The sequence below is a fragment of the Entelurus aequoreus genome, linkage group LG25, assembly GCF_033978785.1.
Source record: "Entelurus aequoreus isolate RoL-2023_Sb linkage group LG25, RoL_Eaeq_v1.1, whole genome shotgun sequence".
Lineage (NCBI taxonomy): Eukaryota > Metazoa > Chordata > Actinopteri > Syngnathiformes > Syngnathidae > Entelurus > Entelurus aequoreus.
In genome coordinates this window covers 20101609-20128902 of record NC_084755.1, presented here as the reverse complement: position 1 = coordinate 20128902, position 27294 = coordinate 20101609, and the positions used below count along the sequence as shown (strand labels likewise).

At 43.5% G+C, this 27294-nt stretch overlaps 1 protein-coding gene across 1 annotated transcript; it reads right to left on the bottom strand.

Moving 5' to 3' along the window:
- Positions 1 to 252: 252 nt before the first annotated feature.
- LOC133642965 (GTPase IMAP family member 8-like) lies at positions 253 to 26738 on the bottom strand. The gene is made up of 6 exons (XM_062037388.1): positions 26188 to 26738; positions 15436 to 16000; positions 15270 to 15367; positions 15077 to 15208; positions 12826 to 13416; positions 253 to 5119 (listed from the first exon to the last, which is right to left on the bottom strand). The coding sequence occupies exons 1-6, from the start codon at positions 26216 to 26218 to the stop codon at positions 5046 to 5048; spliced, it is 1491 nt and encodes a 496-aa protein (XP_061893372.1). The 5' UTR covers positions 26219 to 26738; the 3' UTR covers positions 253 to 5045.
- Positions 26739 to 27294: the final 556 nt, after the last annotated feature.

Sequence of the window (27294 nt, the reverse complement as noted above, 5' to 3'; positions counted from 1 at the left end):
TGCATAGTAGAGTTTTAACTTGCAGTTACAGATGTAGCGGCGATCTGTAGTTACTGACAGTGTTTTTCTGAAGTGTTCCTGAGCCCATGTGGTGATATCCTTTACACACTGATGTCGGTTTTTGATGCAGTACTGCCCGTTGATGGTGAAATCCCTAAATTCCTTGCAATAGATTAAGGCTGAAACGACGCGTCGACGTCATTGACGTCATCGGTTACGTAAATACGTCGACGCCGTTTTTGTGCGTTTGACGCGTCGCATATTTACGTCACACTACCGTCATGGCGGACCGCAAAGCAGACGGTGCGAGCGAGGGGGAAAAAATCACGCCAAAAGTGTGGGAGTATTTCAATACACAGCCTAATAATGTTGTTGTATGCACACTGTGTCGAGCGGAAATGGCCTATCATAGCAGCACAACGGCTATGAACGAACATTTGAAAAGAAAACCATCAACTAGTCAATCGTCCGCGTGAGCATACGTTGTCATCATTACACAAAAACATGAATGTGTCATTTGTATCTGCTAGGGGTGTAACGGTACGTGTTTTGTATTGAACCGTTTCGGTACAGGGCTTTCGGTTCGGTACGGGGGTGTACCGAACGAGTTTCTAAGCTAAAGCTAAAGTCTTAACAAGCTGCTTTGCTCCTTCTGCTTCTGTCTCAGCACGCAGCATTGTCCCACCCACACAACCATCTGATTGGTACACACAAAGCGTTATCAGCCAATCAGCAGTGCGTATTCAGAACGTTACCAGCCAATCAGCAGTGCGTATTCAGAGCGCATGTAGTCAGCGCTTCAGCGTTGAGCAGATAGGTGTTTAGCAGGTGAGCATCAGGCAGCGGACTCTCCCCAAATGATAATAAACACCTCCCAGTCAACTACTAGTAACATCACTATGAGCCCGTTGACCTTCTAGAAACTTAAACTGCAGCTCAGCTCACTCGCAGTCCTGGCTTGAGGTGAAGGCTAATTACCTCTCAGTTCCAGCCACATCGACCCCTTCTGAGCGCCTATTTTCAGCTGCTGGGAATATTGTAAACAAGAAAAGAACCAGAGCATGTACACATGCTAACCTTTGTTCATTACAACTGTTAGTCACTCACTGGAATGAGTAGAATTGGTTATTGTGTACTGTGTTGGACTGGATGTTTATTTTGCACATTTTAAAAGCAATACTTAATGTTTACAGTGCTCCAGAATATTTAGATTGGCACTTTTTTGTATTGGATGTTTATCTTTATTTTTGCATATTTTAGCAAATAAGCAATACTTTCACTTTTGTTGAAATGTTTACACTGTTGTTACAGAATATTTCGTTTTGCACTTTTTTGTATTGGATGTTTATGTTTATTTTTGCACATTTTAAAGCAAAATAAGCAATACTTTTACTTTTGAAATGCTTATACTATTGCAGAATATTAAGATTTGCACTGGATGTTTACTTTTATATTTGCACATTAAAAAGCAAATAAGCCACTTTTAATTTTGTTAAATGTTAAAAGTTTTAAATGTTTACATTGTTATAGAATATTTTGTCATGTTGTTGTCAATGTTGACTGAGTGGCCATACTTCTTTTTTTTTGTAAGTAAAAGCCATGCCTTTTGAAAAAACGGGCCTACATTTATTTTTTCATCTTCATTTTAAATAAAAAAAAATAATCGGTAAAAGGAAAAATAATCTATAGATTAATTGAAAAAATAATCTATAGATTAACTGATTAATCGAAAAAATAATCTATAGATTAATCGATAGAAAAATAATCGTTAGCTGCAGCCTTACAATAGATCGTTGAGAAATGTTGTTGTTAAACTGTTCGACAATTTGCTCACGCATTTGTTCACAAAGTGGTGACCCTCGCCCCATCCTTGTTTGTGAATGACTGAGCATTTCATGGAAGCTGCTTTTATACCCAATCATGGCACCCACCTGTTCCAAATTAGCCTGTTCACCTGTGGGATGTTCCAAATAAGTGTTTGATGAGCATTCCTCAACTTTCTCAGTCTTTTTTGCCACTTGTGCCAGCTTTTTTGAAACATGTTGCAGGCATCAAATTCCAAATGGGCTAATATTTGCAAAATATAACAACGTTTTCCAGTTTGAACGTTAAGTATGTTGTCTTTGCAGTGCATTCAATTGAATATAAGTTGAAAAGAATTTGCAAATCATTGTATTTTGTTTTTATTCACAATTTACACAAAGTGCCAACTTCACTGGGTTTGGGGTTTGTGAGTTCGGAATTTTTTTTTCAGGCACTCCTTTTTTTACCTGCATGCATCGTTCAAACATGCCTCAGACAGGTGACTATAGATATATGTATATAGATCTCGACAATGTAAATAGCAGATTTCTTGATGACGTAGAAAAACATGGCAGCCCTATTAGAGCTCCAGTGATTCATGAGGTTATGTGGTTTCCGTAGCATGCCAAAGCTTGACGTCTTCTATAGGACACAGCCCTGCAGCGAGGCTTTTTGATGCTGAGGCACATATAGCCGGGGCAACGTTAGCACATTCGTCCTCTCTATGGTCTTATCTGAGCGTGAGAAGGATGTTTACGACTCCGTTCCTTTAATGGACTACCATGATTATAGCAGCGCTGCAGTCAAGGGCCGCCTGCTGGGGGTTGCGGCAGCACTGACGCGTGTTTAGGCTGGTTCGGTTAAAAGCAACTTTTGGTGCCATCATGAGAACCCTGGTGTGGTTCACTTGAGCTCAGATATGGACGCTAAAAACACAGAACAAACGACACGAATAAAAGCATTTAGAAATAACGAATATTTAGGGATGGGTGCCCTTTCACATTTGACCGATACGGTACCGATTCCCAGTATCTGGGAAACGATAGAATCCATTTTTTGTACTTGTGTGTTCATGTGTTCATAAATGTTCATTTGGTAGGTTGACGTTTAATTCAAACATGTAAAATCGCTAACGCTAATCAGTAGCATGTCTATGGCAAATCCAATGTAAATTAGCATCGAGCTAGCACATTTTAAAAAGGAGAGCCTTACATACATCGTTTAAAAATAAAATCGTATTTTTTTATTGGAACTTTTAACACTGAGCCGATTGTAAAAACTTATGTTTTGTTTTCTGATACTTTTGAGTCTCATTTGCAAGTACAGTAGTACCTTTTGGTTCTGTGATGGCACTCTTAAGTCAAACCACTGAAATGAATTGAAATCAATTTACTTGGTGCCTGCCGCCTCAAAAACAGCAACATTTTAACATGTTACATGCCTTTAAAGGAGAAAAACTAACTTTCAGACGAGAAATATTGTATAAAAAAACAATAAAATAGAATGTACTACAAATAACTACACTACGGAATCTCACTCCAGCTGCTCTTCTGTCAAACACACCATCAGCAGCTTTTCCATGCTATCATGAATTAATGTTCGCCGTTTGGATATCATTTTAACATTCTTGGCTGGTGTTAAACTCATTCTGCTTCAGTATGGCCCCAAGGCTCCAATTGCTTTGCCAATCACACGCAGCTCTTATCTCAAAACACTCTGGTAGATGGCAGTAGTGTGAAGACTACTGTGTTTTTCTTAGCCAGGAAGTAGTCCTGGCCATTCAGGTGATGCTAGTCTTTTGTTGGGCTCTAAAAAGTGTTAATACTGTATTTATTGTACTTATTGCACACCAGCTGTTTGAATGACAGAAGCAGGTGTAGTTTTCCAAATTTGGAGTTGTTTAAATTGCCACATAAACTCACTAACGCTAATCAGTAGCATGTCTATGGCAAATCCCATGTAAATTAGCATCGAGCATTACCAAAAGTAGAGCCTTATTGTACTTTTTTAACGACTTCTTCTTGCTTTGTTGGAATGAAAAATTGTATCATTACTTGTTAGTGTTTGACTACTTGTCTGCAGCCGGATGTGACGTCACATGCAACAAAGGTGTCTAAATGTGGCATTGTTTGATTTCACGTGAATCGATACCCCGTAGAACTGATGGAATTAGGTACCCATCCCTAGACGTAGTCAAAGAAAAATATTGCCTGAGACAGGCTATTACACATCATGAGTAGTTAAATATGTGTATGATCAGATATAAACAGAAATGTATGTTTACTTTGAGAAAACGGCACATATTCGGTGGTCCCAATGCCAAGCAAACTACGCCAAAGTATATTGTCGCTTTTTTCTTTTTTTTAACCAAACCACTTAAGATTTATCATGTGACCCACATCTGTAGTTTTTCTATAAGTGTGGCAGGTTTCGCTCCAGCGAGATCACTTCAACCCTTCCTTAAAAAAAAAAAAAAGGACCTAGTCTGGGGATCGACATTTTTTTTTACAGGGCACCGCCGTAGTGGCGACCCATCAGCGTTCTTGTTCAGTGTATGTCTGCCTTTGAATGGGTCTGTGCTGAAAATGGAACTTGGTTGTACTTGTGCAATGAGAATAAAGTGCTATACAATCCTATATCCCACGTCTCCTCCAGTGGAACCTAATCAAATATTAACAAAGGAATCTTTTTTTTTAAATACCACTCAAGATTCATAGTTCTAAAACAATAGATCAGGTTTGCTTCAAATTAACATTGGCAGACGTTTTTCATCTATTGGCACGATGCCCGTGTTTTGATTTGGTATTCAATGTTTTTCTTTCGACAGCGTTTTCTCTGAAGCGTTTGATCCAAGGCATGTAAAAAAAAATAAAAAATCAATTTAAATGTGCAAAAGAGAAGGAAACGCTCCCAAGCTGCCTGCTTCAGATAATGTCATCTTAAACAAATCCCCTTCGTGTTGTTAAACGGATTAGATTTATAATGCAGACTTTCAACTCACGAGTCTTAACCGTGTAAATATATTCATAAAATATATTCATAAACAGCTCAGAAAGGTGTCTTTTACATCCAAGCAACCATTGCTACTCACCAATACCCTCTATTTCCTACAACGGTCTAGAATAAATATCTAGATGAGGTTAAAGGTACATAAGGTTATGTTTGGGCCTACTGGATACTCAAAAATAACAGTAAAACACACACACATTTACACAGGGCCACTTTGCTTTCTTCACCCTTCATCACTGCAGCTCGCATCCTCGACAGTCGTCCTCGGGCTCGGTGTTGTCGGACGAGTAGGAGCTCTCCTCGCTCACTGTCAAATGCAACACAAATCTCATTATGCAGAGTTGACGACAAGGCACAAACATCACTCAGGCTCATGCGTCAAAAAAAAAAAAGTTCACCAAGTATCACGTCTTCAGATAGGGTTTTCATATAACTAGGAGTGTCTTGATCCAATGGAATATCAGCAAAAAGACAAGGATCGGATTATATAGGCCTACATCTAAAATCTCTGATACAAGCAGTCTGCAGCGTATTACAAAGTTAGTATTTACAATTCCTCCAATAAGCACACAAGTTTCGGTCTTCTATTTCAGTGAAGTTGTTTACAAAAGGCAAACATAGTAGGCTATAAGCTACTAGGAGCTAGCAGCTACACAGCAGCTAAGCACAATAGGACAGAAGCTAGACATACAGTACAGGCCAAAAGTTTGTACACACCTTCTCATTCAATGCGTTTTCTTTATTTTCATGACTATTTTACATTGTAGATTGTCACTGAAGGCATCAAAACTATGAATGAACACATGTGGAGTTATGTACTTAACGAAAAAAGGTTTAATAACTGAAAACATGTTTTATATTCTAGTTTCTTCAAAATAGCCACCATTTGCTCTGATTACTGCTTTGCACACTCTTGGCATTCTCTCCATGAGCTTCAAGAAGTAGTCACCTGAAATGGTTTTCACTTCGCAGGTGTGCCTTATCAGGGTTGATTAGTGGAATTTATTGCTTTATCAATGGGTTTGGGACCATCAGTTGTGTTGTGAATGAGAAGGTGTGTCCAAACTTTTGGCCTGTACTGTATGTAGTAAGTGTCCTTAATTAATTGATCAACATTGCAGTCTTAAACAATTGTCCATGTAAACATGTATCAAATAGTTATAACTGCATATCATTTACAGATCTTCAAAGCATTAGGAAGGATTTAATAAAAAATGTGTTCCGATCGTTCAACTTGCCACATCAGGAAAATTCAACTAAACTGTTTTGAGGGCCACATTATGAGGAATCTAAGGATCGGGATGCAGGACTTCTCCCTTCACTATTATTCATATTTTGTATATTCCGGAGAACCAGCGCTGGGCGGGTTCGGGTGGGGACTACTCAAGTGTTTACCTATGGTAAACACTTGACTTTAGTTGATTTAGTATGTTGGTCAAAGATCATGACAGTACTCTTGTGTTTTTAAGAATTTGCTGCACAAATGTGAGTCTTTCACAAGTTTTTTTAACCAAACTTGTGGGCCAAATGATGAAAAAAAGAGGACCTAAGAAGGAACCTTGAGGAACACCACTAGCATAACTAAAGAATTAAAACTAATGACTACTGAAGTAAACAAGCTACAGCAACAACTTAGTTACATAAATCACAAAAAGGAGAGGACTTTTCAAGCAAGACTAAAATGTCAATGCAAGGATCTGCCAAAGTGTTTACAGTGGTCTAAGTTCTTCTATACAACAGGAGCACTCCAGTGTTTTTAGGAATTTGCTGCAAAAATGTTTGTCTCCCAAGTTTTGAACTGAACTCAGGGGGCCGATATGATGTCTACATCATTAGCTTAACTTCACTAATTATGTGGCCACAAGGTGTCGCCAAAAACAATTACTATTATACTTCAACTTCAAGACAGCACAAGTCCATTCCAAACATTTAACAATAAATAGGTCAGTGTTTTTCTTACCTGCCATTGCTCTCTGTTTGAGTAATTGCACTCGAGCAAGCCTTTTCTAACATTCCACACTACAAAGTAATAAAAATATGTATGATTCATGCTGAAAACGTGGGCCTGTGTCGATAACAAATTTTGCTGGACAATATATTGCAAATTATTGCCGGAAAACGATATTATTGCAAGTATACCCTTTCAAATGCAATTAACTTGTATTTCTCCTATATTTCAACATTTTAATTGAAATGTAAGCTTTTAAATACCAAGTTAAATAAAGCAAACAAATAATACAAATACAATATACCCTGTCTGTAAGCAAAATGTTGCACTTTAATATAAATCACAACCAAAATCAATAAAATAGGCTCTGTCTGTGACGACCTGGTCGCATCGTGATGCGGGGCTCGTTCTCCCAGAAATGCAGACGGGCTTCAGACACAGCGTGCAGGTAAGAAAATGATTTATTTAAGGAATAAATCAGAAGGAACAAAGAAAAACGTGCTCATAGCACTTAAGGCAAAAACTAAATGGGCTAGCGTGGGAGCTAGCAAGTAAAAAGAGCCTAGCGTGGAAGCTAGCAGGTACAGAGCAAGTAACAAATGTCGTCAACTGTAGCATAAAGCAAACTAGGAAGCCAGACCGAGTGAGGCCAGGGCAAAGACTAAATAGCCCTCTGATTAGTGCCCGGACAACAGGTGAGCGTCCCGAACACTAACCAGAGGCAGATGTGTGCAATCTGCCGTCATGGCAACTGAAACAAACAAAATCAAGAGGCGCTGAAAACACAAGTGACTACAAAACGTAAACAGACTATGATCCGGGCAGCGGATCATAACAGTAACCCCCCCTTAAAGGACAGATTCCAGATGTCCCTAGAAAAACTAAAACCCAAAAAACTAAGATACAGTTCAAGAGTCAAGGGAGGGCGGAGGGAGGGCGGAGGGAGGACTTGGTGGTGGGTCGCCAGGCCAAGTGTCCCCGAATCCACCGGGGACGAGTCAGGCGGCGGCGACGAATGGAACGCCGCTGCCGCAGGCAAGGCGGGCAACTACTGAAAGGCCACATCCGTGGCCGCCGAAAAGGTGGGCGTGAGTGGCACCAGAAGTTCAGCAGCCGGAGAGTTTTACGACAACGTCCTGGGCGTCGCTGCTGTTTGCGCCACTGGCGTCCATTCACTGACCTCTGAGAGAGCCGCATGCGGGCCCCTGATTGCTGCTTGCTTAGCCGGACAGCTCGAGGTCGCTGAGACGACGATGAGGGCGAGGAAAGAGCAGGCGTCGTCATCGTGGAAGCAGGAGCAGGAGGCGTCGTCGTGGAAGCCGGGGCAGGAGGCGTCGTCGTCGCCGTGGAAGCCGGAGCAGGAGGTGTCGTCGCCGTGGAAGCCAGAGCCGGAGGCGTTGTCGTCGCCGTGGAAGCCGGAGCCGTCGCCGTAGAAGCAGGAGGAGACGTCGTCAATGCCGTGGCAGCAGGAGTCGATGTCGTTGCCGTGGAAGTAGGTGCTGGTGCGGAAACCAGTCTTGGAGCCGGTGCTAGTGTGGTAACCAGTCTTGGAGTCGGTGCTGGTGTGGTAACCAGTCTTGGAGTCGACGCTGGTGTGGAAACCAGTCTTGAAGTCGGTGCTGGTGTGGAAACCAGTCTTGGAGTCGGTGCTGGTGTGGAAACCAGTCTTGGAGTCGGTGCTGGTGTGGAAACCAGTCTTGGAGTCGGTGCTGGTGTGGAAACCAGTCTTGGAGTCGGTGCTGGTGTGGAAACCAGTCTTGGAGTCGGTGCTGGTGTGGAAACCAGTCTTGGAGTCGGTGCTGGTATGGAAACCAGTCTTGGAGTAGGTGCTGGTGCGGAAACAAGCCTAGGGGCAGGTGCTGGGCGTGACTTTGGCGGAGGTGGCCTGGCCGGGGGTTGCGGCTTAGCACGCCAAAGGACTGGTGGTGGAGGCCGGGCCGGTGGTTGTGGCTTAGCATGCCGAAGGACTGGTGGTGGCGGTCGGGCCGGAGGTTGCGGCTTAGCAGGCCGAAAGACCGGTGGTGGCGGACAGGCCGGAGGTTGCGGTTTAGCAGGCCAAAAGACCGGTGGCGGCGGTCGGGCCGGAGGTTGCTGCCTGGCTGTGCGCAGCTGTGCCCTCCCACTAGCAAAGCACCCAGTCTTGGAGTCGGTGCTGGTGTGGTAACCAGTCTTGGAGTCGACGCTGGTGTGGAAACCAGTCTTGAAGTCGGTGCTGGTGTGGAAACCAGTCTTGGAGTCGGTGCTGGTGTGGAAACCAGTCTTGGAGTCGGTGCTGGTGTGGAAACCAGTCTTGGAGTCGGTGCTGGTGTGGAAACCAGTCTTGGAGTCGGTGCTGGTGTGGAAACCAGTCTTGGAGTCGGTGCTGGTGTGGAAACCAGTCTTGGAGTCGGTGCTGGTATGGAAACCAGTCTTGGAGTAGGTGCTGGTGCGGAAACAAGCCTAGGGGCAGGTGCTGGGCGTGACTTTGGCGGAGGTGGCCTGGCCGGGGGTTGCGGCTTAGCACGCCAAAGGACTGGTGGTGGCGGCCGGGCCGGTGGTTGTGGCTTAGCATGCCGAAGGACTGGTGGTGGCGGTCGGGCCGGAGGTTGCGGCTTAGCAGGCCGAAAGACCGGTGGTGGCGGACAGGCCGGAGGTTGCGGTTTAGCAGGCCAAAAGACCGGTGGCGGCGGTCGGGCCGGAGGTTGCTGCCTGGCTGTGCGCAGCTGTGCCCTCCCACTAGCAAAGCACCCAGTACCCCCCCCCCCCCCCCCCCCTTCAAGAAGCGGATCCCAGACGCGTTCTGTGCAGTCTGGAACAGTCTTTAGGGGTGGGTGGGGGGAGGTGAGGAGGGGGGTAAACTCCTCCCCTTTTGATTGTCCAAAATGCCCATTATTCTCCCCAATATGGGACTGTCGAGGAGAGTCGTCAAAAGCCTCAATAGCAGGCGGAGTGTCCTCTGCCGCTTGGGATTGTTCCTCCAGTTTAAGTTCTATAAGTACTTTGCGGTACCACTCATCCACCCAAGCCGGACTGTATTTTTCAAGGGGTGTCTCGGAAGATGACTGGGCTGGAACAGGAAGTGGAGTAGGCTGAGCAGCACGTGGCACAGCTGACAGAGGAGGCGGAGCAGGGCTTGAAGCAACAGCAGGCACAGAAGGTCTTGCAGGGCGTGGCAGTTCGGCTGACAGGAACTGAGCTACCCCCGTAGTGGACTGTAAGGACGACCAGGAGGGAGAAAACAGAGGAGTGGGTGGAGCTTGAGCCATAGGGGGTGGGGCCAAAGTAATTGGGGGCGGGGCTTGAAAGTCAGAAGGTGACTGGGACTGACTAGACCTACATTTAACAAAAATGTCCTGATAGTGTTTAACAGTAGAATTAAAGTCATTTGGAGGCGGCTGACAGAAAGAGTTAACAGAATTTAAAAACAAATCTTCGTCTCTAAGTCATCACCAGTGGACGGGATGACGTCATCCGCGCTGGTCTCCAGCTGACTGACAGCCCAATCGGTGAACTGCTTGGCAAAATGAGTGATGGGATTACCAAACATCGGCGGAGGGGAATCCTGGGCTGCTTGGCTGTGTTCCGGAGAGAGAAATTGCGGGAGTGGCGCGTCTCTGTCGCGAGCCGAAGCCGTCTTGTGCGACTTCCGCCTTCGCTAACGCGTGTGAGCGGGCTGAGAGCGGACCTCCCCGGGCCAGATGGAGTCGATCGGGACCAAAACACCTCCATGTCCCCATATCATCTCGTCATCTGGATTACAGCGGAGCGTCTCTGCCTCCATCGCTCGGAGGACCATCCACGCACCTTCATCCACCTCCGCCATGCCCGCTGCGAGAGAGCTTTTTCTTGCTGGCTTCCTACTGTGACGACCGGGGCGCATGATGATGCGGGGCTCGTTCTCCCAGGAATGCAGACGGGCTTCAGACACAGCGTGCAGGTAAGAAAATGATTTATTTAAGGAATAAATCCGAAGGAACAAAGAAAAACGTGCTCATAGCACTTAAGGCAAAAACTAAATGGGCTAGCGTGGGAGCTAGCAAGTAAAAAGAGCCTAGCGTGGAAGCTAGCAGGTACAGAGCAAGTAACAAATGTCGTCAACAGTAGCATAAAGCATACTTGCCAACCCTCCCGGTTTTACCGGGAGACTAACGGTATTCAGCGCCTCTCCCGATAACCTCCCGGCAGAAATTTTCTCCCGACAAACTCCCGGAATTCAGCCGGAGCTGGAGGCCACGCCCCCTCCAGCTCAATGCGGACCTGAGTGGGGACAGCCTGTTCTCACGTCCGCTTTCCCACAATATAAACAGCTTGCCTGCCCAATGACGTCATAACATCTACGGCTTTTAGAGAGTAGAGTGCACAACTGCGCACACAACAAGGAGACGAAGCAGAAGAACGAGGAAGTTACAGACATGGCGACGCCGTCGACGAGCAAGATGAAGAAATACGCTTGCAAGTTCCAAAACGAATGGAAACAAGAATTTCAGTTCATCCAGGACAGTTCGAAGGGGAAGGGGTATGTTGCCTGTACATTTTGTAGAACAGACTTCTCCATTGAACACGGTGGCCGAAATGATTTACTCATTCATGAACGGGGAGCGAAGCACATGGCGGCGGCAGCGCAGCACCGTTCACAGCCCAGTATTATGGACCACCTTGCAAAATGGAGACCCGATGGTGTGACATATGCCGAGACAAAGATGGCTATGCTGAAGTACAACAATGAGTAGATGAGGGTTGTGTGTGTATATGTGTAAATAAATGAACACTAAAATTCAAGTATTTATTTCATTTATATATATAATAAAATAGATATGTATATACATATATAGCTAGAATTCACTGAAAGTCAAGTATTGTATACATTATATATATATATATATATATATATATATATATATATATATATATATATATATATATATATATATATATATATATATATATATATGAAATACTTGAGTTGGTGAATTCTAGCTGTATATATACTCCCCTCTTAACCACGCCCCCAACCCCCATCTCCCGGTATCGGAGGTCTCAAGGTTGGCAAGTATGGCATAAAGCAAACCGAGTGGGGCCAGGGCAAAGACTAAATAGCCCTCTGATTAGTGCCCGGACAACAGGTGAGCGTCCCGAACACTAACCAGAGGCAGGTGTGTGCAATCTGCCGTCATGGCAACTGAAACAAACAAAATCAAGAGGTGCTGGAAACACAAGTGACTACAAAACGTAAACAGACTATGATCCGGGCAGCGGATCATAACACTGTCTCTGTTAAAGGAGGGGGGGTTGTTGGGCCCTCAAATACACACAATCAAAACAATAAACAAAATGGATGAATAGACTTATACTGTCTTAAGTTAAAGTGGTTTGGTAATTGTTTTTTTGTCCACACTCAGTGGCCACGCTATGCTAATTCATAAAGTTAAGCTCATGATGCAGTATTTTAAATGATGCAGACACGTGTGATACTGGATACTTTCTTTGCCTTGGAGACTTTGTATCTGTAAGTAATATGCAACTAAAACAATTTAATACTTGTTTATATTTAGAAATGTAGTGTTTTAATAATGCACAATTGGGAACACTTATTACCCATGTCTAGATAGTATGCTATTGTGTGCTTAGCTGTTGTGTAGCTGCTAGCCTGTTTACCTTTTGTAAATTACTTCACTAATTTACAAGAAGATATAATCCGATACAATTTTTTTTGCTGATATTGGACAGATATCAGTATCAGATCCGGACACTCTTACAATAAATATGCACTGCAGTTCAACTGGTAAATAAAAATGTTTGCAACTTTTTGACCCTTTGACTGAAGAAGCTATAACATCTTCAAGGAATTTATACTTTTTGGTCCCAAGTTTAGATCTCAAGCATTGTTGATGCACAACATACAACGCACCAAAGCTCTAATCCTGGAGTTGTAATAAAAGAAACACCACTTAGTATGATATATTTCAGTGAAAACAATAAAACAATAATTTAGTAACATTGAGCCTCTGTAACAGTGTCAATAATAAACATGTATTTATTTGACAGAGCTCTTGTATTGGAGGTGAAATTCAAAAGGTCGGACTTACGCCACTCAGTCTGCACAGGAAGGAAGGCCTTGTCACCGTTCTCCCTGATCATCTCCTCAATCCTATCCAGGAGGTTTGAGACGCTCCTGTCCTTGCCGGGGATCTTACTGTCCAGGACGTGGTAATAGTTCCCACAGTACTCAAGCAGTCTTTGCAGCTCCCGGCCCCCTCTGAGTATGTGCTCCTCAATGGGCGTGCGGCCCAGCCAGTCGCCACAACTGAACAGTACCATGGTGTGGAGGCAGGCGCCGTCACCGAAAAGGGTCTCAATGTGGGACAGAAGCGTTCTCCTCTTCCTGGCCGTGAGGGAGGAGACCACCGGGAGAACCAGTAACAGAGTGTGGGGTCCGGGTCGCAGGAGGGCGGCGCCACGCTGCGACTCCTGGCGGATGCGCTTGGGGGTACGCCGCACTGAGAACCAGTCCCAGCCCGGGGTGTCCACTATGGTTACCCTGCGACCGGACACGAGCGCCTGCCTCCGGAGGCAGAGGTCGGTCTCCTGGCCTGACTCAAAGTACCGACGACCCAGGATGGAGTTCCCCACGGAGCTTTTTCCAACACCCTTCCAGCCCAACAACAGCAACCTCAATTCTGCCCACACAGGTACAGAAAGAAAAGAACGATGAAGTGAGAATAAAAGGTTTTGTAGCACTATAAATCAATTTTCTTATCTATTACAGTATAATACTATAGTAAGTCAACTTATAGACGTTATAGAGTAGTCAGTGTACAGCTTGTATAGCAGTATAGATTTACTAGCCACTGAAAATGGCATGACTGTCTAAATATCTGTCAACATAAGTGAGTACCAAGATACTTGTGTCTTGCCTACAGTCAAGCATGGTGGTGGTAGCATCATGGTCTGGGGCTGTATACCTGTAAGTGCTCCCGGCACTGAGGAGCTGCAGTTCGTTAAAGGGGAAACATGATTTTCAACTCTTCAAACGAGATACAACGAAATAGCTGCGCAAATGCAAGGGATGTACTTAGTTTTTGTGTGATGACGTATTTAAGAATATTATCATAAAAAATTAAAAAAATTATATTTTTGAAGTTTTTTTTGTACAAGGATTCTTACCGATTATTTATTGGGATATCTTATGAGCAATAATGAATAACTAGAATATGCAATTTCGGAAGCAATTGTGTGTGAACGCTGAAAAGCCCAAGCCAAATTAAAATGAAATAACAGGCAGTGCACGCCCGCCAGATAGACTTGATTCACAAAAAACTACCTTACAGCATGTATCAGCAAAATGAGCTGAAAAAGATAGCATGCAAACATTAGCAGCATGCGTCAAGCACAGAATTATATGACCCTGAGGCGTATGTCTGTAAAATTATCTAACAAAAAGCTAACATGCTAACGTTAGCATGCTTACAGTAAGCATGTGTCAAGTACCAAGTTATAGGACTCTGAGGTGTACGCCTGCAAAGTTGGCTGAAAAAGCGTGCATGCTAACTTTAACATGTTAAGAGTTAGCATGAGGCAATACCAAGTTATATGATTCTGAATACCTGTAAAATAAGTTTTATAAAAATTAGAATGGTAATGTTAGCATGTTAACATGCTGACAATTAACATGTGTCAAGTACCTACCTATATGATTCTGAGGTGTACATCTTCAAAATAAGCTTAAAAAAACTATCTTGCTAACATTAACATATTAACAGTTAGCATGTGTTAATGTTTAAGTTATATGATTCTGAGGTGGGCACCTTCAAAATTAGCTAAAATAAAGCTAGCACGCTAACACTAACATATTAACAGTTGGTTTGTGTCCATACCAAGTTACATTCATCTGAATAGCTGTAACATTAGCTATAAAAGTTAGCATGCTAATGTGAGGAAGTTAACATGCCAACAGTCAACAAGTGTCAACTACCAAATTATGAGTCTGAGGTGTATACCTGCATAATAAGCTAAAAAGACTACCATGCTAAAATTAACATGTCAACAGTTGGCGTGTATCAAGTACCAACTTTTATGACTCTGAGGTGTATTCTTGCACAATTAGCTTAAAAAGTTAGCATGCTAATGTTAACATGCTAACAGTTAGCATGTGTCAAGCACCAACTTACATGACTCCGAGATCCATACAGTACTTAGTGTAATTGAAATGCAAAAATTCTGGGGAAACCCGGGAATTTTTGTAACTGGGAAAACTTGTTAGTTTGAATGTCCAAGATGAGTTCAATGTGTGATGTCCTCCATTTGCACACATTAAACACAACACAAGCTTCCTGGTACCTCTTGGAGGTCCTCCAATCATCTGCTCCCTCTGTCTGGCGTGCTCCTCCATCCTCATTCTCTCCTCCTCCAGTGCTCGCCTCGCCTGCTCCTCCTCCAGAAGAATCAGCTCGTTCACCTCAAAGTACCAGCCTGCGCAAACATGAACCATTCAATACAGAGTAGTGAAATACGACTTGAGATATAAACAAACCTTGGTTGTCGGTGATCATTTCCTCCACCTTCTCCATCAGTTCAGGTACCTGTGTGGTGTCCTCCGTTTCTTTCCAGTTGTTGTCGAAAGCGTGATACCTGCGGGTAGAAGGACATACGGCTATGGTGTGTCTTCTAATAATTTAAGAGGAGTATCAGGATTGTACCTGCTTCCACATCTCTCCACCAGCCACTGGAGGCTCTCTCCAGTGTTTGCGATGTGCTCCTCAATGAAGACCCCCTTCTGCAGCTTGTCCACCCCAGTGAAGAGCACCATGGAGTATCTCCAGGTTCCTCCCCCCAGGGCCCCTAGCTGCTCCTCGGCGGCCCTCCTCTCAGTGTCTGTGAAAGGCTGAGTGACGGACACTACCAGCAGGATGGCGTGCGGGCCGGGGGGGCACAGGATCGCCCCCATGCAGGGGCCCTCGCTATCCAGGCTGGGCGGGGGCCTCGACGGGCTATCCGACTCCGCGACTGTGTTCCCGTTATCGTCCGCTTCGGTGTCGTCCTCCGCGTCACTGGGGATGACCCACGGGGGTGTGTCCACCACCGTGACCCGACGGCCGAAGATCTCCGTCTGACCCACGTTGCTGTGAGTAGTCTCCGTCCCCGCGTCAAAGACTTCCTCCCCCAGGATGGTGTTGGCTGAGGAGGTCTTACCAGATTTTGGACCCCCGAGGATGAGCAGTCTGCGCTCAGGGGGGTGACGACCCCTCTGGTCCCCTGTCGAAACTAAGGAACATCCGTTGTTTAGATCAGTGTTTTTCAACCTTTTTTGAGCCAATCCAGCGGCACACCACTATCAGAAAATGTAAAAAGGAAACTTGGCAATTAAAGTCCATCCATCCATCCATCCATCCATTTTCTACCGCTTGTCCTGTTCAGGGTCGCGGGGGATGCTCGAGCCTATCTCAGCTGCATTTGGGCTGAAGGCGGGGTACACCCTGAAGAGTCGCCACCTCATCGCAGGGCCAACACAGATAGACAGACAACATTCACACTCACATTCACACATTAGGGCCAATTTAGTGTTGCCAATCAACCTATCCCCAGGTGCATGTCTTTGGAGGTGGGAGGAAGCCGGAGTACCCGGAGGGAACCCACGCAGTCACAGGGAGAACATGCAAACTCCACACAGAAAGATCCCGAGCCCAGGATCGAACCCAGGACCTTCTCATCAAATACCTGATGCAGTTGTTCGATATGACTTCAAACCATAACCATACATGCAAGGGGGGGTTCCCACATCTGCGGTCCCCTCCAAGGTTTCTCATTGTCATCCCATTGGGTTCAATCAATCAATCAATCAATCAATCAATCAATGTTTATTTATATAGCCCTAAATCACAAGTGTCTCAAAGGGCTGTACAAGCCACAACGACATCCTCGGTACAGAGCCCACATACGGGCAAGGAAAACTCACCCCAGTGGGACGTCAATGTGAATGACTATGAGAAACCTTGGAGAGGACCGCATATGTGGGTAACCCCCCCCTCTAGGGGAGACCGAAAGCAATGGATGTCGAGTGGGTCTGACATAATATTGTGAAAGTCCAACACATCAGCGAGAGTCCAGTCCATAGTGGGGCCAGCAGGAACCATCCCGAGTGGAGACGGGTCAGCAGCGATGAGATGTCCCCATCTGATGAACAGGCTAGCGGTCCACCCCGGGTTTGGAGCAGAGTAGAAAAGAAAAGAAAAGAAACGGCAGATCAACTGGTCTAAACAGGGAGTCTATTTAAAGGCTAGAGTATACAAATGAGTTTTAAGATGAGACTTAAATGCTTCTACTGAGGTAGCATCTCTAACTTTTACCGGGAGGGCATTCCATAGTATTGGAGCCCGAATAGAAAACGCTCTATAGCCCGCAGACTTTTTTTGGGCTCTGGGAATCACTAATAAGCCGGAGTTCTTTGAACGCAGATTTCTTGCCGGGACATATGGTACAATACAATCGGCAAGATAGGCAGGAGCTTGACCGTGTAGTATTTTATACGTAAGTAGTAAAACCTTAAAGTCGCATCTTAGGTGCACAGGAAGCCAGTGCAAGTGAGCCAGTATAGGCGTAATATGATCAAACTTTCTTGTTTTTGTCAAAAGTCTAGCAGCCGCATTTTGTACCATCTGTAATCTTTTAATGCTAGACATAGGGAGGCCCGAAAATAAAACGTTACAGTAATCGAGACGAGATGTAACGAACGCATGGATAATGATCTCAGCATCGCTTGTGGACAAAATGGGACGAATTTTAGCGATATTACGGAGATGAAAGAAGGCCGTTTTTGTAACACTCTTAATGTGCGACTCAAACGAGAGAGTTGGGTCGAAGATAATACCCAGATTCTTTACAGAGTCACCTTGTTTAATTGTTTGGTTGTCAAATGTTAAGGTGGTATTTTTAAATAGATGTCGGTGTTGAGCAGGACCGATAATCAGCATTTCCGTTTTCTTAGCGTTGAGTTGCAAAAAATTAGCGGACATCCATTGTTTAATTTCATTAAGACACGCCTCCAGCTGACTACAATCCGGCGTGTTGGTCAGCTTTAGGGGCATGTAGAGTTGGGTGTCATCAGCATAACAGTGAAAGCTAACACCGTATTTGCGTATGATGTCACCTAGCGGCAGCATGTAAATACTAAAGAGTGCAGGGCCAAGAACCGAACCCTGGGGAACTCCGCACGTTACCTTAACATAGTCCGAGGTCACATTGTTATGGGAGACACACTGCATCCTGTCAGTAAGATAAGAGTTAAACCAAGACAAGGCTAAGTCTGTCATCCCAATACGCGTTTTGATACGCTCTAATAAAATATTATGATCAACAGTATCGAAAGCGGTGCTAAGATCAAGAAGCAGCAACATAGATGAAGCATCAGAATCCATCGTTAGCAATAGATCATTAGTCATTTTTGCGAGGGCTGTCTCCGTAGAGTGATTTGGGTTGAGTTTTTTCTTGCCCTGATTTGGGATATGAGCCGAGGATGTCGTTGTGGCTTGTGCAGCCCTTTGAGACACTTGTGATTTAGGGATATATAAGCAAACATTGATTGATTGATTGATTGATTGATTGATTGATTGATTGATTGATTGATTGATAATATCGACTGTGGAACTTGGATTTATGAAACCCGTCATTGTACGAGCTTTTTATTCATCTGAACCACAGGCCAAATAAAAATATGCTTTGTTGTACGAATGTTTCATTGTGTGCCGAGCAGTACAGCCATTTTGTGCCCGGCAGCACAGCCATTCAGTCAGCAGAGCAATGGCTGTTGTTAACTACTCCTCTGCTTTATGCACCTTTTTATTAGTGTTTATCCAACTTTTTTGTAGTTTTGGCGAAAAAAAAAGTATTGGAGAAGCGCTGAGGGATTTAATACATTCAGGAAGTATCCACAGCATTGTGGACACTGCCTCAACCTCCCTCCCTGCACGCCGAGACAAGTAACCTACACATGGATGTTATTCTTTATTCCTAATCATTGTAGCGACCTGGCTGTTAAAGTTAAGGAGTTTTGTGATTTCAAACTGTGAGTGCGCCACAGGGCTAGTGACAGTGCGTGTGCGTGTCGGCAGGGCAGCTGCAAGGGAGGACAGTTGAGCAAATTGTTGTTTTAGCTTTGTTATTAAATAAACACAAATTGTTATTTGTGTTTGATGGGGAAATTTGTAAATAGAACACTAATCTTAACCCTGTTCGGGAACCATTTATGTTCGGAAATCGAAGTTACACGGCTTTATATATTTTTTATATATTTTCTATATAAGCCGCTGACAACTACTCCTTTTTTCTTTTCATTCCTGTCAAAAACTTTTCTATCACGTCCTCTATTTTAGCTCTTCACACTTGTTCCCGTGTACTTACTAGATCGTAGAGGGAGCCTGTTGATTAGATTAAGCACTGCTGCCACCTAGCTGCAGGCTTGTGTTGTTGTTCTAACATGAATACCAGAGTGTAGACACAAATAATAAATATCTCGACCCACCGCTTGAGAAACACTGCACTAAGAGTTGTCAATGTGTGTCATTAAAATAAGAAAACACTTGAAGGGCATTATTATTCGGCCCTGTGATGATACACCTCTGACCTGGGGGCCAAATCCAACCCAGGAATGACACCACACGGGCCCCCGAGTTTAGTTTAAAACTTCAGAGACAAAACATTTTTGCAGCAAATTCCTAAAAACACTAGAGTGCTCCTGTTGTACAGAAGAACTTGGACCATTGTAAACACATTGGCAGATCCTTGCATTGACATTTTAGCCATGCTAGACATAAAACACTGACGTCCAAACTTGCGATCTACATAACTGAGGAGTTCCTCAAGGCATCCCTTTAAGTCCTCTCCTGTTTTGGCAGTTACACATTTTTTTCATAATGTGATTTATGTAACTAAGATGTTGCAGCAGCTTGTTTATTTCAGATGTCAGTAGTGATGTGTTCAACTTCTTCAGTTATACTAGTTCCTCAAGGTTCCATCTTAGGTCCTCTCTTTTTCTCTATTTGGGCTATTTACAGCAACTTTTGAGGAAAAAAATAGGAAAACTGACAAAAAAAAGTGGAGAATTTCAATCAGCACTAAAATTAAGACTACATATCCTGCAATTGCACTATATTTTACCTTTAGATCATCTACCAACCTCTCTGGCTGTCTATTTGACACTTACATGTACTGTACCACAGAATATTTAGGTTTTTCTTAGTAGATAATTTACTAGCATCATTATCTTTGGAAATGTAATGTACAATTCTATAACATGCATGCAAAGAACTCAGAAAACGTTTCCCATTTGGCAACTCTAACCTGTAGCCACGCCCCCGCGGGTAATGTACTTCCTGTGTTGTGACCTCTGTTTACATCCGTCACGTCCAAAATATACCTTCTCGTTGGCTATTCATAAATACTCTAGAACTACAACTGGTTAAGAACTTACAGTGTTTGGATTGTAATCATCTAAATATGTTGAGCAGCAAAGTAAAAAGCCGTCAACGTTGTGGCTCGGAGAGCAAACGGAGGCAACGACAAGTAAGATAACTAGATTATGCTAACGAGCGTTCAACAAATTTTTTTTGGATTCTATTTTTTTATATTTCATAAAAGTGATATTTTAACGGGAAAATTTATGTTTTAAAATGCGGGTTTTCACGGACATTTCACATGCCTGTATTTAAGTAGTGCCCTGCGAGTTTAGGTAAAAAAATGTCAATACATTTTTGAAGCAGATTCTTAAAAACATTTTAGTGCTGTCATAGAGAGGATCTTTGATTATAGCACAGCACTGCTGTAAATCTAACAACATAAATAGGCTAAAATCAAATGTCTACTGCAGAGGATGCTGGTTCTACAGAATATACAAAATAAGAATAACCGTCAAGGGAGGACCCATCAGCTTTTTGTAAATGTGGCCCCTGAAGGATTTTAATATTTTTTTTAATGCTAACTACATATATTGCTAGCATACACATACACCTAATAAAATAAGTATATTGATCTTACCATTATATTTCTGCATGCTATCATTAGGTGTTACTGTAAATGGTTAGTTTTAAAGTCACACATATTAAAAGACACACTACCTGTGTTGGCCCTGAGGTGGCGACTTGTCCAGTGTGTACCCCGCCTTCCGCCCGAGTGCAGCTGGGATAGGCTCCAGTGCCCTCCGTTACCCGGAGAAATGTGCGGTAGAAAATGGATGGATAGATGGACAATACAGCCCTGACATGAGGGCGAGAGGTATTTTGGTGCGGCAGTAATCATCAAGACAAGCCAGCAAAGGTGCCGTTACCATCGAAACCAGAGTCAGATGGGACAAAGACAACCCAAACCCCCTTTATTTTGAAAAGAATATCAGTCCTTGGGACAAAGGAAAATATTTTGTGAGGAGCCGGAGGTGGCAGGATTTCTCCTCTTCCTGCTTATGGGCATGAGGGAATTCTTTGCTTTAAACCAGGGGTGTCAAACGTATGGCCTAAGGGCAGCAGCTTGTTTAGGCCTACAAACAGGTTTTATCCGGCACGCGGGATGAGTTTGCTAAGTATAAAAATTTACCTGAAATTTTTAAACGAAAGAAACAGCTGTTCTAAATGTGTCCACTGGATGTCACAATAGCAATTCTTTTTATCTTTGTAGATGATGCTACATATGTACAAAATAAACCACATGATGTTAGTACATCAGTCGAGGAAAATGATCAAATACATAAATAACATACTGTAATTTGATTTTGATAAAACATTTTTATCTTGATAGATTAAAAATTAACACCAATGAGTTGACTGATGAACATTATCAGATAATTTATTCAGAAATAGGCGCTCCAAACCATAATTGATAGCTGTGGTCTTACACAAATAATACATGAACCCACACATCGCAACGGTAATACAATAGATCTAGTGCTTGTCAGAGGTGTCACCACCTCCAAAGTTATGATACTTCCATATACTAAAGTAATGTCCGATCATTACCTTATAACATTTGAAGTTTTGACTCATTGTCAACAAGCTAATAATAATAATAACTGCTATAGCGGCCGCAACATTAATGCTGCCACAACGATGACTCTTGCTGACCTACTGCCTTCGGTAATGGCACCATTCCCAAATTATGTCGGCTCTATTGATAACCTCACTAACAACTTTGACGATGCCTTGCGCGAAATTATTGATAGTATAGCACCGCTAAAGCAAAAAAGGGCCCCTAAAAGGCGCACCCCATGGTTTACAGAAGAAATTAGAGCTCATAAATTATCATGTAGAAAGCTGGAACGCAAATGGCGCGCGACTAAACTTGAGGTTTTCCATCAAGCATGGAGTGATAGTTTAATAACTTATAAACGCATGCTTACCTTAGCTAAAGCTAAATATTACTCAAATCTCATCCGCCTCAACAAAAACGATCCTAAATTTCTGTTTAGTACAGTAGCATCGCTAACCCAACAAGGGACTCCTCCCAGTAGCTCCACCCACTCGGCAGAAGATTTTATGAATTTCTTTAATAAGAAAATTGAACTCATTAGAAAGGAGATTAAAGACAACGCATCTCAGCTACAACTGGGTTCTATTAACACAGATACGACTGTATATATGACGGACACTGCCCTTCAAAATAGTCTCTCTATTTTTGATGAAATAACATTAGAGGAATTATTACAGCGTGTAAGTGGGATAAAACAAACAACATGTTTACTTGACCCACTTCCTGGGAAACTTATCAAGGAACTGTTTGTATTATTAGGTCCATCAGTGTTAAATATTATAAACGTATCACTTTCCTCCGGCACTGTTCCCCTAGCATTCAAAAAAACGGTTATTCATCCTCTGCTCAAAAGACCTAACCTCGATCCTGACCTCATGGTAAACTACCGACCGGTCTCCCACCTTCCGTTTATTTCCAAAATTCTCGAAAAAATTGTTGCACAACAGCTAAATGAACACTTAGTGACTAACAATCTCTGTGAACCTTTTCAATCCGGTTTCAGGGCAAATCACTCTACGGAGACAGCCCTCGCAAAAATGGCTAATGATCTATTGCTAACGATGGATTCTGATGCTTCATCTATGTTGCTGCTTCTTGATCTTAGCGCCGCTTTCGATACCGTCGATCATAATATTTTATTAGAGCGTATCAAAACACGTATTGGTATGTCAGACTTGGCCTTGTCTTGGTTTAACTCTTATCTTACTGACAGGATGCAGTGCGTCTCCCATAACAATGTGACCTCGGACTATGTCAAGGTAACGTGCGGAGTTCTCCAGGGTTCGGTACTTGGCCCTGCACTCTTTAGTATTTACATGCTGCCGCTGGGTGACATCATACGCAAATACGGTGTTAGTTTTCACTGTTATGCTGATGACACCCAACTCTACATGCCCCTAAAGCTGACCAACACGCCGCATTGTAGTCAGCTGGAGGCGTGTCTTAATGAAATTAAACAATGGATGTCCGTTAACTTTTTGCAACTCAATGCTAAGAAAACGGAAATGCTGATTATCGGTCCTGCTAGACACCGACATCTATTTAATAATACCACCTTAACATTTGACAACCAAACAATTAATAATCTGGGTATTATCTTCGACCCAACTCTCTCGTTTTAGTCACACATTAAGAGTGTTACTAAAACGGCCTTCTTTCATCTCCGTAATATCGCTAAAATTCGTTCCATCTTGTCCACTAGCGATGCTGAGATCATTATTCATGCGTTCGTTACGTCTCGTCTCGATTACTGTAACGTATTATTTTCGGGTATCCCTATGTCTAGCATTAAAAGATTACAGTTGGTACAAAATGCGGCTGCTAGACTTTTGACAAAAACAAGAAAGTTTGATCATATTACACCTATACTGGCTCACTTGCATTGGCTTCCTGTGCACTTAAGATGCGACTTTAAGGTTTTACTACTTACCGGTACTTATAAAATACTACACGGTTTAGCTCCAGCCTATCTCGCCGATTGTATTGTACCATATGTCCCGACAAGAAATCTGCGTTCAAAGAACTCCGGCTTATTAGTGATTCCCAGAGCCAAAAAAAAAGTCTGCGGGCTATAGAGCGTTTTCTATTCGGGCTCCAGTACTCTGGAATGCCCTCCCGGTAACAGTTAGAGATGCTACCTCAGTAGAAGCATTTAAGTCCCATCCTAAAACTCATTTGTATAATCTAGCCTTTAAATAGACCCCCCTTTTTAGATCAGTTGATCTGCCGTTTCTTTTCTTCTCTCCTCTTCTCCCCTGTCCCTTGGGAGGGGGAGTTGCATAGGTCCGGTGGCCATGGATGAAGTTCTGGCTGTCCAGAGTCGGGACCCCGGGTGGACCACTAGCCTGTACATCGGTTGGGGACATCTCTGCGCTGCTAACCCGTCTCCGCTCAGGATGGTTTACTGCTGGCCCCACTATGCACTGGACTCTCGCTGATGTGTTGGATCCACTGTGGACTGGACTTTCACAATATTATGTCAGACCCACTCGACATCCATTGCTTTCGGTCTCCCCTAGAGGGGGGGGGGGGGTTTACCCACATATGCGGTCCTCTCCCAGGTTTCTCATAGTCATTCACCGACGTCCCACTGGGGTGAGTTTTTCCTTGCCCGTATGTGGGCTCTGTACCGAGGATGTCGTTGTGGCTTGTGCAGCCCTTTGAGACACGTGTGATTTAGGGCTATATAAATAAACATTGATTGATTGATTGATTGATTGAAAATATAAATAACGACAAATAAAGTATATACACTATTAACCGCAACATGTAAGTGTAAAAAAACAACAACATTATGGTTTGTACAATTTCAGAATGTGCTTGTTCTACTTTTAAACAAAGAAAACAATCTGAAGTTGTCTTTATTTTTAAGTTTTTGTGCCGTGATTTTACAAGTCCGGCCCACTTGCGAGTAGATTTTTCTCCATGTGGCCCCCGATCAAAAATGAGTTTGACACCCCTGCTTTAAACAATCTCACTGTCAAATAAATCTAAGATGGTGAATCTGGAAATTGACAACAACTTGGTGAGCTTTATTAGAGATTAAAAGAACACGCATCGGAGAAAAAGTTCTCCTCTCTTCACCCCCAAAACAATTTAGTCGAATATCCCTGATCTACACTATATTGCCAAAAGTATTTGGCCACCTGCCTGTACTCACATAGGAACTTGAAGTGCCATCCCATGGAATTTTCCAAAATGTTTTGGTATCCTGGAGGATTCAAAGTTCCTTTCACTGGAACTAGGGGGCCTGGCCCAACTCCTGAAAAACAACTCCACACCATAATTCCTCCTCCACCAAATTTTACACTCGGCACAATGCAGTTCGAAATGTAGTGTTCTCCTGGCAACCTCCAAACCCAGACTCGTCCATCAGATTGCCAGATGGAAAAGCGTGATTCATCACTCCGGAGAAGGCGTCTCCACTGCTCTAGAGTCCAGTGGTGACATGCTTTATACCACTGTATCCGACGCTTTGCATTGATGCAGCTGATCGGCCATGGAAACCCATTCCATGAAGCTCTCTGCATACTGTACGTGGGCTAATTGGAAGGTCACATGAAGTTTGGAGCTCTGTAGCAAATGACTGTGCAGAAAGTCTTTGCACTATGCGCTTCAGCATCCGCTGACCCCTCTATGTCAGTTTACGTGGCCTACCACTTGGTGGCTGACTTGCTGTTGTTCCCAAACTCTTCACTTTTCTTATAATAAAGTTGACTTTGGAATATTTAGGAGCGAGGAAATTTCTCCACTGGATTTGTTGCACAGGTGGCATCCTATGACAGTTTCACACTGGAAATCACTGAGAGCGGCACATTCTTTAACAAATGTTTGTAGAAACAGTCTCCATGCCTAAGTTCTTGATTTTATACACCGGGCATAGTGATTAGGACACCTGATTCTCATTATTTGGATGGGTGGCCAAATATTTTTGGCCATATAGTGTACCTGTTGGAGAAAACCCTGGTTTAGACTCTACTGGAAACACAGGCCTAAGTTTTGAGTCCTTATCTTTGAGAACTCCTTTGCTACTTTACTTCTCCTTTACCGACTCAAACGTAGTCCTCCTTAATCTCCCTCTCAGCGTGCCTCCCTTTTTGCTTCGCTTCCATCCAAAAAGGAATATGGGTCAGAGAGGAGGACCCTTGGACACGTTCCAGGGAGCGCGCCATATGCACAAAAATGACTATATCCTAATAAGTGAAGTTACGAGCCGGAGCACGGTGCACGCTGCGATAAAACAGTGAGGCGGGAAAATGTGTACGATCCGCTCCCTCTGCAGGGGTGATGAAAAGGGGGGCGTAATATGGGGAGGACAACAGGGTTTATTGAGTCATCTTGTTCCTCGCTGCTGAACGCATGGGGGACTAAAGCAACAGTTTCACAAACAGGACTGAGGATGACAACTTTTCAGCACGGCAAAAGGATGAAAACACACTTACCAGTGTCAGAGGCAGAGGACACAGCAGCCATCTTGTGTGTAGTAGAACCTCTGGTGTTCTCCACCTCCGCCCCCCTCCTTCGTCTCCTTCTCGCCTCCACGGTGGATCCCTCCTGTCGGCCCCTTCAGGGAGAGGAGCGAGCGGCGCCTGCGATGGATCCTGTGTCGGGTGCAGAAGGGTGGCAGCTCAATTCCTCCCTGACCCTCATTCTACTGCAGCACTCTCTGTTGTCTACACTCGCCATTCAAACTCTCCTCTCTCTTTTTTTGGGGGGCAATCTTTTAACCCCTCACTCCACTATTTCCTGTTTCTTCCTCTTCTGCGTACTCTTTTTTTATCTCATTTATCCATCCGCGCTGCAGCACGAGCAGAAAGATGTCATCATTCCTTGATGGAGGAGAGAACGCTGTTGCTCAGCAGCAGCATCATCATCTTCATCATCATCAGTGGGCACAGGATGCAGACTGCAGCTAGGAGGACAGATGGATAGACAAGAGAAGGAGAAGGGAGGGAGGGAGAAAGAAGCAAGAACACACTATTTACAGCTGCATGTATCCTGCAGCAGCACCAACTTGCAGATAGGGATGACGTAGACGGCATGGATAAATTCTTCATGCGCTGCCACGTGTTACGTAACCCACAAAACGCCTAAACATAGCACGTTATATTATCCGTGTTGACAGCGGTGCATCAATGGCGTGAATTATTGCTGAGCTATGAAAGTTTTACGCTAAACTGAATAAAAAATCAGCTAGCCAATCCGTTTAAAGGTTAAACAGAGAGTGTGACGTCACTATAGTGCCTTTTTTAAGGAATGTTTGGCTATTAAATTTAACACATAGTAAAAGTGTCTATACGTTAGAAGAAAAAAACAGTTTGCTTTAGTTTATTTTTTTATTTTTATGTTTTTCATTGGTTTATCTCAATTTTATTTTGAAATACAAAAAAATCACATTGAAAAACAAAGTGTTCTTTTTTTCAGCGTCAAGAGCAAAATGTACAAAATTTGTATTTCAAAATTTCACATGACAAAAATTAAAATTATCAATGAACAGAAAGAGAAAAAAAGGAGATCGGAGACAAACAATTCTCATATCCCCACACAGG